At 39.3% G+C, this 23096-nt stretch overlaps 12 protein-coding genes across 12 annotated transcripts; all 12 read right to left on the bottom strand.

The window, feature by feature from the left end:
* Positions 1-694: 694 nt before the first annotated feature.
* Positions 695-1522, bottom strand: LOC134710482 (testis-specific serine/threonine-protein kinase 3-like). The gene has a single exon (XM_063570847.1). It carries the CDS (start codon positions 1520-1522, stop codon positions 695-697), a length of 828 nt encoding a protein of 275 aa, XP_063426917.1.
* A 1046-nt stretch (positions 1523-2568) lies between these two features.
* On the bottom strand, positions 2569-3306 carry LOC134710484 (testis-specific serine/threonine-protein kinase 3-like). Its single transcript, XM_063570850.1, has one exon. It carries the CDS (start codon positions 3304-3306, stop codon positions 2569-2571), a length of 738 nt encoding a protein of 245 aa, XP_063426920.1.
* A 1154-nt stretch (positions 3307-4460) lies between these two features.
* LOC134710485 (testis-specific serine/threonine-protein kinase 3-like) lies at positions 4461-5198 on the bottom strand. The gene has a single exon (XM_063570851.1). It carries the CDS (start codon positions 5196-5198, stop codon positions 4461-4463), a length of 738 nt encoding a protein of 245 aa, XP_063426921.1.
* Positions 5199-6351: 1153 nt separating this feature from the next.
* Positions 6352-7089, bottom strand: LOC134710486 (testis-specific serine/threonine-protein kinase 3-like). Its single transcript, XM_063570853.1, has one exon. The coding sequence runs from the start codon at positions 7087-7089 to the stop codon at positions 6352-6354; it is 738 nt and encodes a 245-aa protein (XP_063426923.1).
* A 1154-nt stretch (positions 7090-8243) lies between these two features.
* Positions 8244-8981, bottom strand: LOC134710487 (testis-specific serine/threonine-protein kinase 3-like). Its single transcript, XM_063570854.1, has one exon. It carries the CDS (start codon positions 8979-8981, stop codon positions 8244-8246), a length of 738 nt encoding a protein of 245 aa, XP_063426924.1.
* Positions 8982-10134: 1153 nt separating this feature from the next.
* LOC134710488 (testis-specific serine/threonine-protein kinase 3-like) lies at positions 10135-10872 on the bottom strand. Its single transcript, XM_063570855.1, has one exon. It carries the CDS (start codon positions 10870-10872, stop codon positions 10135-10137), a length of 738 nt encoding a protein of 245 aa, XP_063426925.1.
* Positions 10873-12025: 1153 nt separating this feature from the next.
* On the bottom strand, positions 12026-12763 carry LOC134710489 (testis-specific serine/threonine-protein kinase 3-like). The gene has a single exon (XM_063570856.1). The coding sequence runs from the start codon at positions 12761-12763 to the stop codon at positions 12026-12028; it is 738 nt and encodes a 245-aa protein (XP_063426926.1).
* A 1152-nt stretch (positions 12764-13915) lies between these two features.
* Positions 13916-14653, bottom strand: LOC134710491 (testis-specific serine/threonine-protein kinase 3-like). The gene has a single exon (XM_063570857.1). The coding sequence runs from the start codon at positions 14651-14653 to the stop codon at positions 13916-13918; it is 738 nt and encodes a 245-aa protein (XP_063426927.1).
* A 1152-nt stretch (positions 14654-15805) lies between these two features.
* LOC134710492 (testis-specific serine/threonine-protein kinase 3-like) lies at positions 15806-16543 on the bottom strand. The gene has a single exon (XM_063570858.1). It carries the CDS (start codon positions 16541-16543, stop codon positions 15806-15808), a length of 738 nt encoding a protein of 245 aa, XP_063426928.1.
* A 1153-nt stretch (positions 16544-17696) lies between these two features.
* LOC134710493 (testis-specific serine/threonine-protein kinase 3-like) lies at positions 17697-18434 on the bottom strand. Its single transcript, XM_063570859.1, has one exon. The coding sequence runs from the start codon at positions 18432-18434 to the stop codon at positions 17697-17699; it is 738 nt and encodes a 245-aa protein (XP_063426929.1).
* Positions 18435-19585: 1151 nt separating this feature from the next.
* LOC134710497 (testis-specific serine/threonine-protein kinase 3-like) lies at positions 19586-20305 on the bottom strand. Its single transcript, XM_063570865.1, has one exon. The coding sequence runs from the start codon at positions 20303-20305 to the stop codon at positions 19586-19588; it is 720 nt and encodes a 239-aa protein (XP_063426935.1).
* A 1132-nt stretch (positions 20306-21437) lies between these two features.
* Positions 21438-22175, bottom strand: LOC134710498 (testis-specific serine/threonine-protein kinase 3-like). The gene has a single exon (XM_063570866.1). It carries the CDS (start codon positions 22173-22175, stop codon positions 21438-21440), a length of 738 nt encoding a protein of 245 aa, XP_063426936.1.
* Positions 22176-23096: the final 921 nt, after the last annotated feature.

Raw genomic sequence — 23096 nt, forward strand, 5'->3', positions numbered from 1 at the left:
TTCAATGAGTTTCGGATTAGAAATGAATTCCACAGAAGACAAACAAAAAAACTGTATGCTGATACGGTAAACTGGACTATAAAGTATAATACTGGGTCCTTTTATTTTGGTATTGCATCTTTCTTTACCGTACCCTCATACAATTAGTTTACCTAGAAATGTCTTTGCTCTGAGCAGATAATAAGGAGAAGTTATCAGCGACCGTCACAAGACGTTGTCAGGCCTACGTTTGTCAAGCGCAAACCAGTTCAAAAGAGGGGGCGAATAGTGAAAGAACGAATACGAGAGTATAGGTGTTCAGCCGCTCGACGCAAGGTGAAGCTCTCTGGCTCGCGGCTGATATGTTTCCGATATCAATAGACAGAAACTCTGAAATCATTACCTATCAATATCCTTATCTTGTTTCTCAAACATTTAATACAAAGAAACGGGAAACTGAAATGTTAAAGGATTGTTTGGTGATACGGTAAACTAGACTAAAAATAGTATTAATCACTTAGAAGTGTCTCATTGATAAAACAAGAGGTATAAGATGTGCCAATCCTTAAAGGAATGTAGACCAAACGTTAACATGTGTTTACCGTAACCGCATATCGTATTTGATCACGGTTTACCGTAACAACAGCTCAGACAAAAAAAAAGGCATCCTTGAAATCACAACATATTGTGATTTCAAGGATGCTTAATTATGTGTTTAAAACTGGCTCAAGGCAAGACGGACTGAGGTTGCATTAGCGCGTTTTTCAACAGAGGGTTCAAGCATAGAGGAGATGAGAGACTTTAACGTTTCGTTAGTGTTTTCTGGGAAAGAGAGGGTGTTGGAGATTTGAGATTGGACCATAGAGGTAGCGTCACTATCGGAGAATGGGAAAGCTCCGAAGAGCATGACGTAGAGCATAACTCCCATACTCCACATATCGGCTTTCATGGCGTTGTGTTCCATTCCCATAATAACTTCTGGGGCAGCGTATGGGAGGGTTCCACAAAATTCTTCAGATTCGGCAACAATATCGGACGACTTGGCAAATCCAAAGTCGGCCAATTTGACACAACCATTAGACAACAAGACGTTTTCTAATTTAATGTCATTGTGGGCGATTCCAATTGAGTGGCAGTATTCGATTGCTTTGACAACCTGAGAGATGAGAGAGAGGGTGGCTTCAACGGACATGAGACCGTTTTTCATTATGTATTCAAAGACATCTCCGAATTCAGCGAATTCCATCAAAACGAAGGCAAATTCTTCGGCTTCGATGATTTCAATGGCTTCGACGATGTTTTCGTGTTTGAGGCTGAGAAAAGCTTCAAACTCAGTTGAGGTTTTGATGACTTTCTTTATTGCAACTTTACCGAATATTTCGCTAGAGGCAGAGAAAACTTCTTCAGTAAGAGCTACAACATTTGAGAGTCCACTGTTCATTAAAAATTCTATTTTAAACTGGCGTGGATGTGATGTGATAAAGATACCAAATAATGAAATGCAAGCCTTATATAGTAAATCGCCCGATATGGCCTCTTCCATGTCTTGATGTTCAAGGGGAGACAAGTCTAAATAAATGCTTCCTTACATGATAAAATAGTACATTTTTGGAAATAGCTCCCCTTTTCATTAATGGTACCTACTCTTGCAAACGGTTAACATTTCTAAGGCATTTTTCTTATATGTTTACCGTTGCCATAAACTTTTCCATAGCTTGTGACTGCGATGTTTACCGTAACCATACAAATTCTATTAAAGGTTTACCGTAGCTCAACTAGTATAAGTATACTCTGCAGTTTACCGTTTCTTCGCACGCTGAAGGTTTACCACAACAAACAACGATATTAAATCACTGTCTGAATGTTCAAGGGGATATTTGCTTCCAATTTATTCAATGAGTTTCGGATTAGAAATGAATTCCACAGAAGACAAAAAAAAACTGTATGCTGATACGGTAAACTGGACTATAAAGTATAATACTGGGTCCTTTTATTTTGGTATTGCATCTTTCTTTACCGTACCCTCATACAATTAGTTTACCTAGAAATGTCTTTGCTCTGAGCAGATAATATCAGCAACGTCATAGTGTTTGAGGAGAAGTTATCAGCGACCGTCACAAGACGTTGTCAGGCCTACGTTTGTCAAGCGCAAACCAGTTCAAAAGAGGGGGCGAATAGTGAAAGAACGAATACGAGAGTATAGGTGTTCAGCCGCTCGACGCAAGGTGAAGCTCTCTGGCTCGCGGCTGATATGTTTCCGATATCAATAGACAGAAACTCTGAAATCATTACCTATCAATATCCTTATCTTGTTTCTCAAACATTTAATACAAAGAAACGGGAAACTGAAATGTTAAAGGATTGTTTGGTGATACGGTAAACTAGACTAAAAATAGTATTAATCACTTAGCAGTGTCTCATTGATAAAACAAGAGGTATAAGATGTGCCAATCCTTAAAGGAATGTAGACCAAACGTTAACATGTGTTTACCGTAACCGCATATCGTATTTGATCACGGTTTACCGTAACAACAGCTCAGACAAAAAAAAAGGCATCCTTGAAATCACAACATATTCTTAATTATGTGTTTAAAACTGGCTCAAGGCAAGACGGACTGAGGTTGCATTAGCGCGTTTTTCAACAGAGGGTTCAAGCATAGAGGAGATGAGAGACTTTAACGTTTCGTTAGTGTTTTCTGGGAAAGAGAGGGTGTTGGAGATTTGAGATTGGACCATAGAGGTAGCGTCACTATCGGAGAATGGGAAAGCTCCGAAGAGCATGACGTAGAGCATAACTCCCATACTCCACATATCGGCTTTCATGGCGTTGTGTTCCATTCCCATAATAACTTCTGGGGCAGCGTATGGGAGGGTTCCACAAAATTCTTCAGATTCGGCAACAATATCGGACGACTTGGCAAATCCAAAGTCGGCCAATTTGACACAACCATTAGACAACAAGACGTTTTCTAATTTAATGTCATTGTGGGCGATTCCAATTGAGTGGCAGTATACGATTGCTTTGACAACCTGAGAGAAGAGAGAGAGGGTGGCTTCAACGGACATGAGACCGTTTTTCATTATGTATTCAAAGACATCTCCGAATTCAGCGAATTCCATCAAAACGAAGGCAAATTCTTCGGCTTCGATGATTTCAATGGCTTCGACGATGTTTTCGTGTTTGAGGCTGAGAAAAGCTTCAAACTCAGTTGAGGTTTTGATGACTTTCTTTATTGCAACTTTACCGAATATTTCGCTAGAGGCAGAGAAAACTTCTTCAGTAAGAGCTACAACATTTGAGAGTCCACTGTTCATTAAAAATTCCATTTTAAACTGGCGTGGATGTGATGTGATAAAGATACCAAATAGTGAAATGCAAGCCTTATATAGTAAATCGCCCGATATGGCCTCTTCCATGTCTTGATGTTCAAGGGGAGACAAGTCTAAATAAATGCTTCCTTACATGATTAAATAGTACATTTTTGGAAATAGCTCCCCTTTTCATTAATGGTACCTACTCTTGCAAACGGTTAACATTTCTAAGCCATTTTTCTTATATGTTTACCGTTGCCATAAACTTTTCCATAGCTTGTGACTGCGATGTTTACCGTAACCATACAAATTCTATTAAAGGTTTACCGTAGCTCAACTAGTATAAGTATACTCTGCAGTTTACCGTTTCTTCGCACGCTGAAGGTTTACCACAACAAACAACGATATTAAATCACTGTCTGAATGTTCAAGGGGATATTTGCTTCCAATTTATTCAATGAGTTTCGGATTAGAAATGAATTCCACAGAAGACAAACAAAAAAACTGTATGCTGATACGGTAAACTGGACTATAAAGTATAATACTGGGTCCTTTTATTTTGGTATTGCATCTTTCTTTACCGTACCCTCATACAATTAGTTTACCTAGAAATGTCTTTGCTCTGAGCAGATAATATCAGCAACGTCATAGTGTTTGAGGAGAAGTTATCAGCGACCGTCACAAGACGTTGTCAGGCCTACGTTTGTCAAGCGCAAACCAGTTCAAAAGAGGGGGCGAATAGTGAAAGAACGAATACGAGAGTATAGGTGTTCAGCCGCTCGACGCAAGGTGAAGCTCTCTGGCTCGCGGCTGATATGTTTCCGATATCAATAGACAGAAACTATGAAATCATTACCTATCAATATCCTTATCTTGTTTCTCAAACATTTAATACAAAGAAACGGGAAACTGAAATGTTAAAGGATTGTTTGGTGATACGGTAAACTAGACTAAAAATAGTCTTAATCACTTAGCAGTGTCTCATTGATAAAACAAGAGGTATAAGATGTGCCAATCCTTAAAGGAATGTAGACCAAACGTTAACATGTGTTTACCGTAACCGCATATCGTATTTGATCACGGTTTACCGTAACAACAGCTCAGACAAAAAAAAAAGGCATCCTTGAAATCACAACATATTGTGATTTCAAGGATGCTTAATTATGTGTTTAAAACTGGCTCAAGGCAAGACGGACTGAGCTTGCATTAGCGCGTTTTTCAACAGAGGGTTCAAGCATAGAGGAGATGAGAGACTTTAACGTTTCGTTAGTGTTTTCTGGGAAAGAGAGGGTGTTGGAGATTTGAGATTGGACCATAGAGGTAGCGTCACTATCGGAGAATGGGAAAGCTCCGAAGAGCATGACGTAGAGCATAACTCCCATACTCCACATATCGGCTTTCATGGCGTTGTGTTCCATTCCCATAATAACTTCTGGGGCAGCGTATGGGAGGGTTCCACAAAATTCTTCAGATTCGGCAACAATATCGGACGACTTGGCAAATCCAAAGTCGGCCAATTTGACACAACCATTAGACAACAAGACGTTTTCTAATTTAATGTCATTGTGGGCGATTCCAATTGAGTGGCAGTATTCGATTGCTTTGACAACCTGAGAGAAGAGAGAGAGGGTGGCTTCAACGGACATGAGACCGTTTTTCATTATGTATTCAAAGACATCTCCGAATTCAGCGAATTCCATCAAAACGAAGGCAAATTCTTCGGCTTCGATGAATTCAATGGCTTCGACGATGTTTTCGTGTTTGAGGCTGAGAAAAGCTTCAAACTCAGTTGAGGTTTTGATGACTTTCTTTATTGCAACTTTACCGAATATTTCGCTAGAGGCAGAGAAAACTTCTTCAGTAAGAGCTACAACATTTGAGAGTCCACTGTTCATTAAAAATTCCATTTTAAACTGGCGTGGATGTGATGTGATAAAGATACCAAATAGTGAAATGCAAGCCTTATATAGTAAATCGCCCGATATGGCCTCTTCCATGTCTTGATGTTCAAGGGGAGACAAGTCTAAATAAATGCTTCCTTACATGATAAAATAGTACATTTTTGGAAATAGCTCCCCTTTTCATTAATGGTACCTACTCTTGCAAACGGTTAACATTTCTAAGGCATTTTTCTTATATGTTTACCGTTGCCATAAACTTTTCCATAGCTTGTGACTGCGATGTTTACCGTAACCATACAAATTCTATTAAAGGTTTACCGTAGCTCAACTAGTATAAGTATACTCTGCAGTTTACCGTTTCTTCGCACGCTGAAGGTTTACCACAACAAACAACGATATTAAATCACTGTCTGAATGTTCAAGGGGATATTTGCTTCCAATTTATTCAATGAGTTTCGGATTAGAAATGAATTCCACAGAAGACAAAAAAAAAAACTGTATGCTGATACGGTAAACTGGACTATAAAGTATAATACTGGGTCCTTTTATTTTGGTATTGCATCTTTCTTTACCGTACCCTCATACAATTAGTTTACCTAGAAATGTCTTTGCTCTGAGCAGATAATATCAGCAACGTCATAGTGTTTGAGGAGAAGTTATCAGCGACCGTCACAAGACGTTGTCAGGCCTACGTTTGTCAAGCGCAAACCAGTTCAAAAGAGGGGGCGAATAGTGAAAGAACGAATACGAGAGTATAGGTGTTCAGCCGCTCGACGCAAGGTGAAGCTCTCTGGCTCGCGGCTGATATGTTTCCGATATCAATAGACAGAAACTATGAAATCATTACCTATCAATATCCTTATCTTGTTTCTCAAACATTTAATACAAAGAAACGGGAAACTGAAATGTTAAAGGATTGTTTGGTGATACGGTAAACTAGACTAAAAATAGTCTTAATCACTTAGCAGTGTCTCATTGATAAAACAAGAGGTATAAGATGTGCCAATCCTTAAAGGAATGTAGACCAAACGTTAACATGTGTTTACCGTAACCGCATATCGTATTTGATCACGGTTTACCGTAACAACAGCTCAGACAAAAAAAAAGGCATCCTTGAAATCACAACATATTGTGATTTCAAGGATGCTTAATTCTGTGTTTAAAACTGGCTCAAGGCAAGACGGACTGAGCTTGCATTAGCGCGTTTTTCAACAGAGGGTTCAAGCATAGAGGAGATGAGAGACTTTAACGTTTCGTTAGTGTTTTCTGGGAAAGAGAGGGTGTTGGAGATTTGAGATTGGACCATAGAGGTAGCGTCACTATCGGAGAATGGGAAAGCTCCGAAGAGCATGACGTAGAGCATAACTCCCATACTCCACATATCGGCTTTCATGGCGTTGTGTTCCATTCCCATAATAACTTCTGGGGCAGCGTATGGGAGGGTTCCACAAAATTCTTCAGATTCGGCAACAATATCGGACGACTTGGCAAATCCAAAGTCGGCCAATTTGACACAACCATTAGACAACAAGACGTTTTCTAATTTAATGTCATTGTGGGCGATTCCAATTGAGTGGCAGTATTCGATTGCTTTGACAACCTGAGAGAAGAGAGAGAGGGTGGCTTCAACGGACATGAGACCGTTTTTCATTATGTATTCAAAGACATCTCCGAATTCAGCGAATTCCATCAAAACGAAGGCAAATTCTTCGGCTTCGATGATTTCAATGGCTTCGACGATGTTTTCGTGTTTGAGGCTGAGAAAAGCTTCAAACTCAGTTGAGGTTTTGATGACTTTCTTTATTGCAACTTTACCGAATATTTCGCTAGAGGCAGAGAAAACTTCTTCAGTAAGAGCTACAACATTTGAGAGTCCACTGTTCATTAAAAATTCCATTTTAAACTGGCGTGGATGTGATGTGATAAAGATACCAAATAGTGAAATGCAAGCCTTATATAGTAAATCGCCCGATATGGCCTCTTCCATGTCTTGATGTTCAAGGGGAGACAAGTCTAAATAAATGCTTCCTTACATGATAAAATAGTACATTTTTGGAAATAGCTCCCCTTTTCATTAATGGTACCTACTCTTGCAAACGGTTAACATTTCTAAGGCATTTTTCTTATATGTTTACCGTTGCCATAAACTTTTCCATAGCTTGTGACTGCGATGTTTACCGTAACCATACAAATTCTATTAAAGGTTTACCGTAGCTCAACTAGTATAAGTATACTCTGCAGTTTACCGTTTCTTCGCACGCTGAAGGTTTACCACAACAAACAACGATATTAAATCACTGTCTGAATGTTCAAGGGGATATTTGCTTCCAATTTATTCAATGAGTTTCGGATTAGAAATGAATTCCACAGAAGACAAACAAAAAAACTGTATGCTGATACGGTAAACTGGACTATAAAGTATAATACTGGGTCCTTTTATTTTGGTATTGCATCTTTCTTTACCGTACCCTCATACAATTAGTTTACCTAGAAATGTCTTTGCTCTGAGCAGATAATATCAGCAACGTCATAGTGTTTGAGGAGAAGTTATCAGCGACCGTCACAAGACGTTGTCAGGCCTACGTTTGTCAAGCGCAAACCAGTTCAAAAGAGGGGGCGAATAGTGAAAGAACGAATACGAGAGTATAGGTGTTCAGCCGCTCGACGCAAGGTGAAGCTCTCTGGCTCGCGGCTGATATGTTTCCGATATCAATAGACAGAAACTATGAAATCATTACCTATCAATATCCTTATCTTGTTTCTCAAACATTTAATACAAAGAAACGGGAAACTGAAATGTTAAAGGATTGTTTGGTGATACGGTAAACTAGACTAAAAATAGTCTTAATCACTTAGCAGTGTCTCATTGATAAAACAAGAGGTATAAGATGTGCCAATCCTTAAAGGAATGTAGACCAAACGTTAACATGTGTTTACCGTAACCGCATATCGTATTTGATCACGGTTTACCGTAACAACAGCTCAGACAAAAAAAAAAGGCATCCTTGAAATCACAACATATTGTGATTTCAAGGATGCTTAATTATGTGTTTAAAACTGGCTCAAGGCAAGACGGACTGAGCTTGCATTAGCGCGTTTTTCAACAGAGGGTTCAAGCATAGAGGAGATGAGAGACTTTAACGTTTCGTTAGTGTTTTCTGGGAAAGAGAGGGTGTTGGAGATTTGAGATTGGACCATAGAGGTAGCGTCACTATCGGAGAATGGGAAAGCTCCGAAGAGCATGACGTAGAGCATAACTCCCATACTCCACATATCGGCTTTCATGGCGTTGTGTTCCATTCCCATAATAACTTCTGGGGCAGCGTATGGGAGGGTTCCACAAAATTCTTCAGATTCGGCAACAATATCGGACGACTTGGCAAATCCAAAGTCGGCCAATTTGACACAACCATTAGACAACAAGACGTTTTCTAATTTAATGTCATTGTGGGCGATTCCAATTGAGTGGCAGTATTCGATTGCTTTGACAACCTGAGAGAAGAGAGAGAGGGTGGCTTCAACGGACATGAGACCGTTTTTCATTATGTATTCAAAGACATCTCCGAATTCAGCGAATTCCATCAAAACGAAGGCAAATTCTTCGGCTTCGATGAATTCAATGGCTTCGACGATGTTTTCGTGTTTGAGGCTGAGAAAAGCTTCAAACTCAGTTGAGGTTTTGATGACTTTCTTTATTGCAACTTTACCGAATATTTCGCTAGAGGCAGAGAAAACTTCTTCAGTAAGAGCTACAACATTTGAGAGTCCACTGTTCATTAAAAATTCCATTTTAAACTGGCGTGGATGTGATGTGATAAAGATACCAAATAGTGAAATGCAAGCCTTATATAGTAAATCGCCCGATATGGCCTCTTCCATGTCTTGATGTTCAAGGGGAGACAAGTCTAAATAAATGCTTCCTTACATGATAAAATAGTACATTTTTGGAAATAGCTCCCCTTTTCATTAATGGTACCTACTCTTGCAAACGGTTAACATTTCTAAGGCATTTTTCTTATATGTTTACCGTTGCCATAAACTTTTCCATAGCTTGTGACTGCGATGTTTACCGTAACCATACAAATTCTATTAAAGGTTTACCGTAGCTCAACTAGTATAAGTATACTCTGCAGTTTACCGTTTCTTCGCACGCTGAAGGTTTACCACAACAAACAACGATATTAAATCACTGTCTGAATGTTCAAGGGGATATTTGCTTCCAATTTATTCAATGAGTTTCGGATTAGAAATGAATTCCACAGAAGACAAAAAAAAAAACTGTATGCTGATACGGTAAACTGGACTATAAAGTATAATACTGGGTCCTTTTATTTTGGTATTGCATCTTTCTTTACCGTACCCTCATACAATTAGTTTACCTAGAAATGTCTTTGCTCTGAGCAGATAATATCAGCAACGTCATAGTGTTTGAGGAGAAGTTATCAGCGACCGTCACAAGACGTTGTCAGGCCTACGTTTGTCAAGCGCAAACCAGTTCAAAAGAGGGGGCGAATAGTGAAAGAACGAATACGAGAGTATAGGTGTTCAGCCGCTCGACGCAAGGTGAAGCTCTCTGGCTCGCGGCTGATATGTTTCCGATATCAATAGACAGAAACTATGAAATCATTACCTATCAATATCCTTATCTTGTTTCTCAAACATTTAATACAAAGAAACGGGAAACTGAAATGTTAAAGGATTGTTTGGTGATACGGTAAACTAGACTAAAAATAGTCTTAATCACTTAGCAGTGTCTCATTGATAAAACAAGAGGTATAAGATGTGCCAATCCTTAAAGGAATGTAGACCAAACGTTAACATGTGTTTACCGTAACCGCATATCGTATTTGATCACGGTTTACCGTAACAACAGCTCAGACAAAAAAAAAGGCATCCTTGAAATCACAACATATTGTGATTTCAAGGATGCTTAATTCTGTGTTTAAAACTGGCTCAAGGCAAGACGGACTGAGCTTGCATTAGCGCGTTTTTCAACAGAGGGTTCAAGCATAGAGGAGATGAGAGACTTTAACGTTTCGTTAGTGTTTTCTGGGAAAGAGAGGGTGTTGGAGATTTGAGATTGGACCATAGAGGTAGCGTCACTATCGGAGAATGGGAAAGCTCCGAAGAGCATGACGTAGAGCATAACTCCCATACTCCACATATCGGCTTTCATGGCGTTGTGTTCCATTCCCATAATAACTTCTGGGGCAGCGTATGGGAGGGTTCCACAAAATTCTTCAGATTCGGCAACAATATCGGACGACTTGGCAAATCCAAAGTCGGCCAATTTGACACAACCATTAGACAACAAGACGTTTTCTAATTTAATGTCATTGTGGGCGATTCCAATTGAGTGGCAGTATTCGATTGCTTTGACAACCTGAGAGAAGAGAGAGAGGGTGGCTTCAACGGACATGAGACCGTTTTTCATTATGTATTCAAAGACATCTCCGAATTCAGCGAATTCCATCAAAACGAAGGCAAATTCTTCGGCTTCGATGATTTCAATGGCTTCGACGATGTTTTCGTGTTTGAGGCTGAGAAAAGCTTCAAACTCAGTTGAGGTTTTGATGACTTTCTTTATTGCAACTTTACCGAATATTTCGCTAGAGGCAGAGAAAACTTCTTCAGTAAGAGCTACAACATTTGAGAGTCCACTGTTCATTAAAAATTCCATTTTAAACTGGCGTGGATGTGATGTGATAAAGATACCAAATAGTGAAATGCAAGCCTTATATAGTAAATCGCCCGATATGGCCTCTTCCATGTCTTGATGTTCAAGGGGAGACAAGTCTAAATAAATGCTTCCTTACATGATAAAATAGTACATTTTTGGAAATAGCTCCCCTTTTCATTAATGGTACCTACTCTTGCAAACGGTTAACATTTCTAAGGCATTTTTCTTATATGTTTACCGTTGCCATAAACTTTTCCATAGCTTGTGACTGCGATGTTTACCGTAACCATACAAATTCTATTAAAGGTTTACCGTAGCTCAACTAGTATAAGTATACTCTGCAGTTTACCGTTTCTTCGCACGCTGAAGGTTTACCACAACAAACAACGATATTAAATCACTGTCTGAATGTTCAAGGGGATATTTGCTTCCAATTTATTCAATGAGTTTCGGATTAGAAATGAATTCCACAGAAGGCAAAAAAAAAACTGTATGCTGATACGGTAAACTGGACTATAAAGTATAATACTGGGTCCTTTTATTTTGGTATTGCATCTTTCTTTACCGTACCCTCATACAATTAGTTTACCTAGAAATGTCTTTGCTCTGAGCAGATAATATCAGCAACGTCATAGTGTTTGAGGAGAAGTTATCAGCGACCGTCACAAGACGTTGTCAGGCCTACGTTTGTCAAGCGCAAACCAGTTCAAAAGAGGGGGCGAATAGTGAAAGAACGAATACGAGAGTATAGGTGTTCAGCCGCTCGACGCAAGGTGAAGCTCTCTGGCTCGCGGCTGATATGTTTCCGATATCAATAGACAGAAACTATGAAATCATTACCTATCAATATCCTTATCTTGTTTCTCAAACATTTAATACAAAGAAACGGGAAACTGAAATGTTAAAGGATTGTTTGGTGATACGGTAAACTAGACTAAAAATAGTCTTAATCACTTAGCAGTGTCTCATTGATAAAACAAGAGGTATAAGATGTGCCAATCCTTAAAGGAATGTAGACCAAACGTTAACATGTGTTTACCGTAACCGCATATCGTATTTGATCACGGTTTACCGTAACAACAGCTCAGACAAAAAAAAAAGGCATCCTTGAAATCACAACATATTGTGATTTCAAGGATGCTTAATTATGTGTTTAAAACTGGCTCAAGGCAAGACGGACTGAGCTTGCATTAGCGCGTTTTTCAACAGAGGGTTCAAGCATAGAGGAGATGAGAGACTTTAACGTTTCGTTAGTGTTTTCTGGGAAAGAGAGGGTGTTGGAGATTTGAGATTGGACCATAGAGGTAGCGTCACTATCGGAGAATGGGAAAGCTCCGAAGAGCATGACGTAGAGCATAACTCCCATACTCCACATATCGGCTTTCATGGCGTTGTGTTCCATTCCCATAATAACTTCTGGGGCAGCGTATGGGAGGGTTCCACAAAATTCTTCAGATTCGGCAACAATATCGGACGACTTGGCAAATCCAAAGTCGGCCAATTTGACACAACCATTAGACAACAAGACGTTTTCTAATTTAATGTCATTGTGGGCGATTCCAATTGAGTGGCAGTATTCGATTGCTTTGACAACCTGAGAGAAGAGAGAGAGGGTGGCTTCAACGGACATGAGACCGTTTATCATTATGTATTCAAAGACATCTCCGAATTCAGCGAATTCCATCAAAACGAAGGCAAATTCTTCGGCTTCGATGATTTCAATGGCTTCGACGATGTTTTCGTGTTTGAGGCTGAGAAAAGCTTCAAACTCAGTTGAGGTTTTGATGACTTTCTTTATTGCAACTTTACCGAATATTTCGCTAGAGGCAGAGAAAACTTCTTCAGTAAGAGCTACAACATTTGAGAGTCCACTGTTCATTAAAAATTCCATTTTAAACTGGCGTGGATGTGATGTGATAAAGATACCAAATAGTGAAATGCAAGCCTTATATAGTAAATCGCCCGATATGGCCTCTTCCATGTCTTGATGTTCAAGGGGAGACAAGTCTAAATAAATGCTTCCTTACATGATAAAATAGTACATTTTTGGAAATAGCTCCCCTTTTCATTAATGGTACCTACTCTTGCAAACGGTTAACATTTCTAAGGCATTTTTCTTATATGTTTACCGTTGCCATAAACTTTTCCATAGCTTGTGACTGCGATGTTTACCGTAACCATACAAATTCTATTAAAGGTTTACCGTAGCTCAACTAGTATAAGTATACTCTGCAGTTTATCGTTTCTTCGCACGCTGAAGGTTTACCACAACAAACAACGATATTAAATCACTGTCTGAATGTTCAAGGGGATATTTGCTTCCAATTTATTCAATGAGTTTCGGATTAGAAATGAATTCCACAGAAGACAAAAAAAAAACTGTATGCTGATACGGTAAACTGGACTATAAAGTATAATACTGGGTCCTTTTATTTTGGTATTGCATCTTTCTTTACCGTACCCTCATACAATTAGTTTACCTAGAAATGTCTTTGCTCTGAGCAGATAATATCAGCAACGTCATAGTGTTTGAGGAGAAGTTATCAGCGACCGTCACAAGACGTTGTCAGGCCTACGTTTGTCAAGCGCAAACCAGTTCAAAAGAGGGGGCGAATAGTGAAAGAACGAATACGAGAGTATAGGTGTTCAGCCGCTCGACGCAAGGTGAAGCTCTCTGGCTCGCGGCTGATATGTTTCCGATATCAATAGACAGAAACTATGAAATCATTACCTATCAATATCCTTATCTTGTTTCTCAAACATTTAATACAAAGAAACGGGAAACTGAAATGTTAAAGGATTGTTTGGTGATACGGTAAACTAGACTAAAAATAGTCTTAATCACTTAGCAGTGTCTCATTGATAAAACAAGAGGTATAAGATGTGCCAATCCTTAAAGGAATGTAGACCAAACGTTAACATGTGTTTACCGTAACCGCATATCGTATTTGATCACGGTTTACCGTAACAACAGCTCAGACAAAAAAAAAGGCATCCTTGAAATCACAACATATTGTGATTTCAAGGATGCTTAATTATGTGTTTAAAACTGGCTCAAGGCAAGACGGACTGAGCTTGCATTAGCGCGTTTTTCAACAGAGGGTTCAAGCATAGAGGAGATGAGAGACTTTAACGTTTCGTTAGTGTTTTCTGGGAAAGAGAGGGTGTTGGAGATTTGAGATTGGACCATAGAGGTAGCGTCACTATCGGAGAATGGGAAAGCTCCGAAGAGCATGACGTAGAGCATAACTCCCATACTCCACATATCGGCTTTCATGGCGTTGTGTTCCATTCCCATAATAACTTCTGGGGCAGCGTATGGGAGGGTTCCACAAAATTCTTCAGATTCGGCAACAATATCGGACGACTTGGCAAATCCAAAGTCGGCCAATTTGACACAACCATTAGACAACAAGACGTTTTCTAATTTAATGTCATTGTGGGCGATTCCAATTGAGTGGCAGTATTCGATTGCTTTGACAACCTGAGAGAAGAGAGAGAGGGTGGCTTCAACGGACATGAGACCGTTTTTCATTATGTATTCAAAGACATCTCCGAATTCAGCGAATTCCATCAAAACGAAGGCAAATTCTTCGGCTTCGATGATTTCAATGGCTTCGACGATGTTTTCGTGTTTGAGGCTGAGAAAAGCTTCAAACTCAGTTGAGGTTTTGATGACTTTCTTTATTGCAACTTTACCGAATATTTCGCTAGAGGCAGAGAAAACTTCTTCAGTAAGAGCTACAACATTTGAGAGTCCACTGTTCATTAAAAATTCCATTTTAAACTGGCGTGGATGTGATGTGATAAAGATACCAAATAGTGAAATGCAAGCCTTATATAGTAAATCGCCCGATATGGCCTCTTCCATGTCTTGATGTTCAAGGGGAGACAAGTCTAAATAAATGCTTCCTTACATGATAAAATAGTACATTTTTGGAAATAGCTCCCCTTTTCATTAATGGTACCTACTCTTGCAAACGGTTAACATTTCTAAGGCATTTTTCTTATATGTTTACCGTTGCCATAAACTTTTCCATAGCTTGTGACTGCGATGTTTACCGTAACCATACAAATTCTATTAAAGGTTTACCGTAGCTCAACTAGTATAAGTATACTCTGCAGTTTACCGTTTCTTCGCACGCTGAAGGTTTACCACAACAAACAACGATATTAAATCACTGTCTGAATGTTCAAGGGGATATTTGCTTCCAATTTATTCAATGAGTTTCGGATTAGAAATGAATTCCACAGGAGACAAAACAAAAACTGTATGCTGATACGGTAAACTGGACTATAAAGTATAATACTGGGTCCTTTTATTTTGGTATTGCATCTTTCTTTACCGTACCCTCATACAATTAGTTTACCTAGAAATGTCTTTGCTCTGAGCAGATAATATCAGCAACGTCATAGTGTTTGAGGAGAAGTTATCAGCGACCGTCACAAGACGTTGTCAGGCCTACGTTTGTCAAGCGCAAACCAGTTCAAAAGAGGGGGCGAATAGTGAAAGAACGAATACGAGAGTATAGGTGTTCAGCCGCTCGACGCAAGGTGAAGCTCTCTGGCTCGCGGCTGATATGTTTCCGATATCAATAGACAGAAACTATGAAATCATTACCTATCAATATCCTTATCTTGTTTCTCAAACATTTAATACAAAGAAACGGGAAACTGAAATGTTAAAGGATTGTTTGGTGATACGGTAAACTAGACTAAAAATAGTCTTAATCACTTAGCAGTGTCTCATTGATAAAACAAGAGGTATAAGATGTGCCAATCCTTAAAGGAATGTAGACCAAACGTTAACATGTGTTTACCGTAACCGCATATCGTATTTGATCACGGTTTACCGTAACAACAGCTCAGACAAAAAAAAAGGCATCCTTGAAATCACAACATATTGTGATTTCAAGGATGCTTAATTATGTGTTTAAAACTGGCTCAAGGCAAGACGGACTGAGCTTGCATTAGCGCGTTTTTCAACAGAGGGTTCAAGCATAGAGGAGATGAGAGACTTTAACGTTTCGTTAGTGTTTTCTGGGAAAGAGAGGGTGTTGGAGATTTGAGATTGGACCATAGAGGTAGCGTCACTATCGGAGAATGGGAAAGCTCCGAAGAGCATGACGTAGAGCATAACTCCCATACTCCACATATCGGCTTTCATGGCGTTGTGTTCCATTCCCATAATAACTTCTGGGGCAGCGTATGGGAGGGTTCCACAAAATTCTTCAGATTCGGCAACAATATCGGACGACTTGGCAAATCCAAAGTCGGCCAATTTGACACAACCATTAGACAACAAGACGTTTTCTAATTTAATGTCATTGTGGGCGATTCCAATTGAGTGGCAGTATTCGATTGCTTTGACAACCTGAGAGAAGAGAGAGAGGGTGGCTTCAACGGACATGAGACCGTTTTTCATTATGTATTCAAAGACATCTCCGAATTCAGCGAATTCCATCAAAACGAAGGCAAATTCTTCGGCTTCGATGATTTCAATGGCTTCGACGATGTTTTCGTGTTTGAGGCTGAGAAAAGCTTCAAACTCAGTTGAGGTTTTGATGACTTTCTTTATTGCAACTTTACCGAATATTTCGCTAGAGGCAGAGAAAACTTCTTCAGTAAGAGCTACAACATTTGAGAGTCCACTGTTCATTAAAAATTCCATTTTAAACTGGCGTGGATGTGATGTGATAAAGATACCAAATAGTGAAATGCAAGCCTTATATAGTAAATCGCCCGATATGGCCTCTTCCATGTCTTGATGTTCAAGGGGAGACAAGTCTAAATAAATGCTTCCTTACATGATAAAATAGTACATTTTTGGAAATAGCTCCCCTTTTCATTAATGGTACCTACTCTTGCAAACGGTTAACATTTCTAAGGCATTTTTCTTATATGTTTACCGTTGCCATAAACTTTTCCATAGCTTGTGACTGCGATGTTTACCGTAACCATACAAATTCTATTAAAGGTTTACCGTAGCTCAACTAGTATAAGTATACTCTGCAGTTTACCGTTTCTTCGCACGCTGAAGGTTTACCACAACAAACAACGATATTAAATCACTGTCTGAATGTTCAAGGGGATATTTGCTTCCAATTTATTCAATGAGTTTCGGATTAGAAATGAATTCCACAGAAGACAAACAAAAAAACTGTATGCTGATACGGTAAACTGGACTATAAAGTATAATACTGGGTCCTTTTATTTTGGTATTGCATCTTTCTTTACCGTACCCTCATACAATTAGTTTACCTAGAAATGTCTTTGCTCTGAGCAGATAATATCAGCAACGTCATAGTGTTTGACGAGAAGTTATCAGCGACCGTCACAAGACGTTGTCAGGCCTACGTTTGTCAAGCGCAAACCAGTTCAAAAGAGGGGGCGAATAGTGAAAGAACGAATACGAGAGTATAGGTGTTCAGCCGCTCGACGCAAGGTGAAGCTCTCTGGCTCGCGGCTGATATGTTTCCGATATCAATAGACAGAAACTATGAAATCATTACCTATCAATATCCTTATCTTGTTTCTCAAACATTTAATACAAAGAAACGGGAAACTGAAATGTTAAAGGATTGTTTGGTGATACGGTAAACTAGACTAAAAATAGTCTTAATCACTTAGCAGTGTCTCATTGATAAAACAAGAGGTATAAGATGTGCCAATCCTTAAAGGAATGTAGACCAAACGTTAACATGTGTTTACCGTAACCGCATATCGTATTTGATCACGGTTTACCGTAACAACAGCTCAGACAAAAAAAAAGGCATCCTTGAAATCACAACATATTGTGATTTCAAGGATGCTTAATTATGTGTTTAAAACTGGCTCAAGGCAAGACGGACTGAGCTTGCATTAGCGCGTTTTTCAACAGAGGGTTCAAGCATAGAGGAGATGAGAGACTTTAACGTTTCGTTAGTGTTTTCTGGGAAAGAGAGGGTGTTGGAGATTTGAGATTGGACCATAGAGGTAGCGTCACTATCGGAGAATGGGAAAGCTCCGAAGAGCATGACGTAGAGCATAACTCCCATACTCCACATATCGGCTTTCATGGCGTTGTGTTCCATTCCCATAATAACTTCTGGGGCAGCGTATGGGAGGGTTCCACAAAATTCTTCAGATTCGGCAACAATATCGGACGACTTGGCAAATCCAAAGTCGGCCAATTTGACACAACCATTAGACAACAAGACGTTTTCTAATTTAATGTCATTGTGGGCGATTCCAATTGAGTGGCAGTATTCGATTGCTTTGACAACCTGAGAGAAGAGAGAGAGGGTGGCTTCAACGGACATGAGACCGTTTTTCATTATGTATTCAAAGACATCTCCGAATTCAGCGAATTCCATCAAAACGAAGGCAAATTCTTCGGCTTCGATGATTTCAATGGCTTCGACGATGTTTTCGTGTTTGAGGCTGAGAAAAGCTTCAAACTCAGTTGAGGTTTTGATGACTTTCTTTATTGCAACTTTACCGAATATTTCGCTAGAGGCAGAGAAAACTTCTTCAGTAAGAGCTACAACATTTGAGAGTCCACTGTTCATTAAAAATTCCATTTTAAACTGGCGTGGATGTGATGTGATAAAGATACCAAATAGTGAAATGCAAGCCTTATATAGTAAATCGCCCGATATGGCCTCTTCCATGTCTTGATGTTCAAGGGGAGACAAGTCTAAATAAATGCTTCCTTACATGATAAAATAGTACATTTTTGGAAATAGCTCCCCTTTTCATTAATGGTACCTACTCTTGCAAACGGTTAACATTTCTAAGGCATTTTTCTTATATGTTTACCGTTGCCATAAACTTTTCCATAGCTTGTGACTGCGATGTTTACCGTAACCATACAAATTCTATTAAAGGTTTACCGTAGCTCAACTAGTATAAGTATACTCTGCAGTTTACCGTTTCTTCGCACGCTGAAGGTTTACCACAACAAACAACGATATTAAATCACTGTCTGAATGTTCAAGGGGATATTTGCTTCCAATTTATTCAATGAGTTTCGGATTAGAAATGAATTCCACAGAAGACAAAAAAAAAACTGTATGCTGATACGGTAAACTGGACTATAAAGTATAATACTGGGTCCTTTTATTTTGGTATTGCATCTTTCTTTACCGTACCCTCATACAATTAGTTTACCTAGAAATGTCTTTGCTCTGAGCAGATAATATCAGCAACGTCATAGTGTTTGAGGAGAAGTTATCAGCGACCGTCACAAGACGTTGTCAGGCCTACGTTTGTCAAGCGCAAACCAGTTCAAAAGAGGGGGCGAATAGTGAAAGAACGAATACGAGAGTATAGGTGTTCAGCCGCTCGACGCAAGGTGAAGCTCTCTGGCTCGCGGCTGATATGTTTCCGATATCAATAGACAGAAACTATGAAATCATTACCTATCAATATCCTTATCTTGTTTCTCAAACATTTAATACAAAGAAACGGGAAACTGAAATGTTAAAGGATTGTTTGGTGATACGGTAAACTAGACTAAAAATAGTCTTAATCACTTAGCAGTGTCTCATTGATAAAACAAGAGGTATAAGATGTGCCAATCCTTAAAGGAATGTAGACCAAACGTTAACATGTGTTTACCGTAACCGCATATCGTATTTGATCACGGTTTACCGTAACAACAGCTCAGACAAAAAAAAGGCATCCTTGAAATCACAACATATTGTGATTTCAAGGATGCTTAATTATGTGTTTAAAACTGGCTCAAGGCAAGACGGACTGAGCTTGCATTAGCGCGTTTTTCAACAGAGGGTTCAAGCATAGAGGAGATGAGAGACTTTAACGTTTCGTTAGTGTTTTCTGGGAAAGAGAGGGTGTTGGAGATTTGAGATTGGACCATAGAGGTAGCGTCACTATCGGAGAATGGGAAAGCTCCGAAGAGCATGACGTAGAGCATAACTCCCATACTCCACATATCGGCTTTCATGGCGTTGTGTTCCATTCCCATAATAACTTCTGGGGCAGCGTATGGGAGGGTTCCACAAAATTCTTCAGATTCGGCAACAATATCGGACGACTTGGCAAATCCAAAGTCGGCCAATTTGACACAACCATTAGACAACAAGACGTTTTCTAATTTAATGTCATTGTGGGCGATTCCAATTGAGTGGCAGTATTCGATTGCTTTGACAACCTGAGAGAAGAGAGAGAGGGTGGCTTCAACGGACATGAGACCGTTTTTCATTATGTATTCAAAGACATCTCCGAATTCAGCGAATTCCATCAAAACGAAGGCAAATTCTTCGGCTTCGATGATTTCAATGGCTTCGACGATGTTTTCGTGTTTGAGGCTGAGAAAAGCTTCAAACTCAGTTGAGGTTTTGATGACTTTCTTTATTTCGCTAGAGGCAGAGAAAACTTCTTCAGTAAGAGCTACAACATTTGAGAGTCCACTGTTCATTAAAAATTCCATTTTAAACTGGCGTGGATGTGATGTGATAAAGATACCAAATAGTGAAATGCAAGCCTTATATAGTAAATCGCCCGATATGGCCTCTTCCATGTCTTGATGTTCAAGGGGAGACAAGTCTAAATAAATGCTTCCTTACATGATAAAATAGTACATTTTTGGAAATAGCTCCCCTTTTCATTAATGGTACCTACTCTTGCAAACGGTTAACATTTCTAAGGCATTTTTCTTATATGTTTACCGTTGCCATAAACTTTTCCATAGCTTGTGACTGCGATGTTTACCGTAACCATACAAATTCTATTAAAGGTTTACCGTAGCTCAACTAGTATAAGTATACTCTGCAGTTTACCGTTTCTTCGCACGCTGAAGGTTTACCACAACAAACAACGATATTAAATCACTGTCTGAATGTTCAAGGGGATATTTGCTTCCAATTTATTCAATGAGTTTCGGATTAGAAATGAATTCCACAGAAGACAAAAAAAAAACTGTATGCTGATACGGTAAACTGGACTATAAAGTATAATACTGGGTCCTTTTATTTTGGTATTGCATCTTTCTTTACCGTACCCTCATACAATTAGTTTACCTAGAAATGTCTTTGCTCTGAGCAGATAATATCAGCAACGTCATAGTGTTTGAGGAGAAGTTATCAGCGACCGTCACAAGACGTTGTCAGGCCTACGTTTGTCAAGCGCAAACCAGTTCAAAAGAGGGGGCGAATAGTGAAAGAACGAATACGAGAGTATAGGTGTTCAGCCGCTCGACGCAAGGTGAAGCTCTCTGGCTCGCGGCTGATATGTTTCCGATATCAATAGACAGAAACTATGAAATCATTACCTATCAATATCCTTATCTTGTTTCTCAAACATTTAATACAAAGAAACGGGAAACTGAAATGTTAAAGGATTGTTTGGTGATACGGTAAACTAGACTAAAAATAGTCTTAATCACTTAGCAGTGTCTCATTGATAAAACAAGAGGTATAAGATGTGCCAATCCTTAAAGGAATGTAGACCAAACGTTAACATGTGTTTACCGTAACCGCATATCGTATTTGATCACGGTTTACCGTAACAACAGCTCAGACAAAAAAAAAAGGCATCCTTGAAATCACAACATATTGTGATTTTTAAAACTGGCTCAAGGCAAGACGGACTGAGCTTGCATTAGCGCGTTTTTCAACAGAGGGTTCAAGCATAGAGGAGATGAGAGACTTTAACGTTTCGTTAGTGTTTTCTGGGAAAGAGAGGGCGTTGGAGATTTGAGATTGGACCATAGAGGTAGCGTCACTATCGGAGAATGGGAAAGCTCCGAAGAGCATGACGTAGAGCATAACTCCCATACTCCACATATCGGCTTTCATGGCGTTGTGTTCCATTCCCATAATAACTTCTGGGGCAGCGTATGGAAGGGTTCCACAAAATTCTTCAGATTCGGCAACAATATCGGACGACTTGGCAAATCCAAAGTCGGCCAATTTGACACAACCATTAGACAACAAGACGTTTTCTAATTTAATGTCATTGTGGGCGATTCCAATTGAGTGGCAGTATTCGATTGCTTTGACAACCTGAGAGAAGAGAGAGAGGGTGGCTTCAACGGACATGAGACCGTTTTTCATTATGTATTCAAAGACATCTCCGAATTCAGCGAATTCCATCAAAACGAAGGCAAATTCTTCGGCTTCGATGATTTCAATGGCTTCGACGATGTTTTCGTGTTTGAGGCTGAGAAAAGCTTCAAACTCAGTTGAGGTTTTGATGACTTTCTTTATTGCAACTTTACCGAATATTTCGCTAGAGGCAGAGAAAACTTCTTCAGTAAGAGCTACAACATTTGAGAGTCCACTGTTCATTAAAAATTCCATTTTAAACTGGCGTGGATGTGATGTGATAAAGATACCAAATAGTGAAATGCAAGCCTTATATAGTAAATCGCCCGATATGGCCTCTTCCATGTCTTGATGTTCAAGGGGAGACAAGTCTAAATAAATGCTTCCTTACATGATTAAATAGTACATTTTTGGAAATAGCTCCCCTTTTCATTAATGGTACCTACTCTTGCAAACGGTTAACATTTCTAAGCCATTTTTCTTATATGTTTACCGTTGCCATAAACTTTTCCATAGCTTGTGACTGCGATGTTTACCGTAACCATACAAATTCTATTAAAGGTTTACCGTAGCTCAACTAGTATAAGTATACTCTGCAGTTTACCGTTTCTTCGCACGCTGAAGGTTTACCACAACAAACAACGATATTAAATCACTGTCTGAATGTTCAAGGGGATATTTGCTTCCAATTTATTCAATGAGTTTCGGATTAGAAATGAATTCCACAGAAGACAAACAAAAAAACTGTATGCTGATACGGTAAACTGGACTATAAAGTATAATACTGGGTCCTTTTATTTTGGTATTGCATCTTTCTTTACCGTACCCTCATACAATTAGTTTACCTAGAAATGTCTTTGCTCTGAGCAGATAATATCAGCAACGTCATAGTGTTTGAGGAGAAGTTATCAGCGACCGTCACAAGACGTTGTCAGGCCTACGTTTGTCAAGCGCAAACCAGTTCAAAAGAGGGGGCGAATAGTGAAAGAACGAATACGAGAGTATAGGTGTTCAGCCGCTCGACGCAAGGTGAAGCTCTCTGGCTCGCGGCTGATATGTTTCCGATATCAATAGACAGAAACTATGAAATCATTACCTATCAATATCCTTATCTTGTTTCTCAAACATTTAATACAAAGAAACGGGAAACTGAAATGTTAAAGGATTGTTTGGTGA

This window comes from Mytilus trossulus, chromosome 3 (assembly GCF_036588685.1).
Source record: "Mytilus trossulus isolate FHL-02 chromosome 3, PNRI_Mtr1.1.1.hap1, whole genome shotgun sequence".
NCBI lineage: Eukaryota > Metazoa > Mollusca > Bivalvia > Mytilida > Mytilidae > Mytilus > Mytilus trossulus.

What these genes read in the sequence shown, in the direction of transcription:
- LOC134710482 (XM_063570847.1), bottom strand. Translation starts at nt 1,522, where the DNA reads ATGGAAGAGGCCATATCGGGCGATTTACTATATAAGGCTTGCATTTCA.
- LOC134710484 (XM_063570850.1), bottom strand. Translation starts at nt 3,306, where the DNA reads ATGGAATTTTTAATGAACAGTGGACTCTCAAATGTTGTAGCTCTTACT.
- LOC134710485 (XM_063570851.1), bottom strand. Translation starts at nt 5,198, where the DNA reads ATGGAATTTTTAATGAACAGTGGACTCTCAAATGTTGTAGCTCTTACT.
- LOC134710486 (XM_063570853.1), bottom strand. Translation starts at nt 7,089, where the DNA reads ATGGAATTTTTAATGAACAGTGGACTCTCAAATGTTGTAGCTCTTACT.
- LOC134710487 (XM_063570854.1), bottom strand. Translation starts at nt 8,981, where the DNA reads ATGGAATTTTTAATGAACAGTGGACTCTCAAATGTTGTAGCTCTTACT.
- LOC134710488 (XM_063570855.1), bottom strand. Translation starts at nt 10,872, where the DNA reads ATGGAATTTTTAATGAACAGTGGACTCTCAAATGTTGTAGCTCTTACT.
- LOC134710489 (XM_063570856.1), bottom strand. Translation starts at nt 12,763, where the DNA reads ATGGAATTTTTAATGAACAGTGGACTCTCAAATGTTGTAGCTCTTACT.
- LOC134710491 (XM_063570857.1), bottom strand. Translation starts at nt 14,653, where the DNA reads ATGGAATTTTTAATGAACAGTGGACTCTCAAATGTTGTAGCTCTTACT.
- LOC134710492 (XM_063570858.1), bottom strand. Translation starts at nt 16,543, where the DNA reads ATGGAATTTTTAATGAACAGTGGACTCTCAAATGTTGTAGCTCTTACT.
- LOC134710493 (XM_063570859.1), bottom strand. Translation starts at nt 18,434, where the DNA reads ATGGAATTTTTAATGAACAGTGGACTCTCAAATGTTGTAGCTCTTACT.
- LOC134710497 (XM_063570865.1), bottom strand. Translation starts at nt 20,305, where the DNA reads ATGGAATTTTTAATGAACAGTGGACTCTCAAATGTTGTAGCTCTTACT.
- LOC134710498 (XM_063570866.1), bottom strand. Translation starts at nt 22,175, where the DNA reads ATGGAATTTTTAATGAACAGTGGACTCTCAAATGTTGTAGCTCTTACT.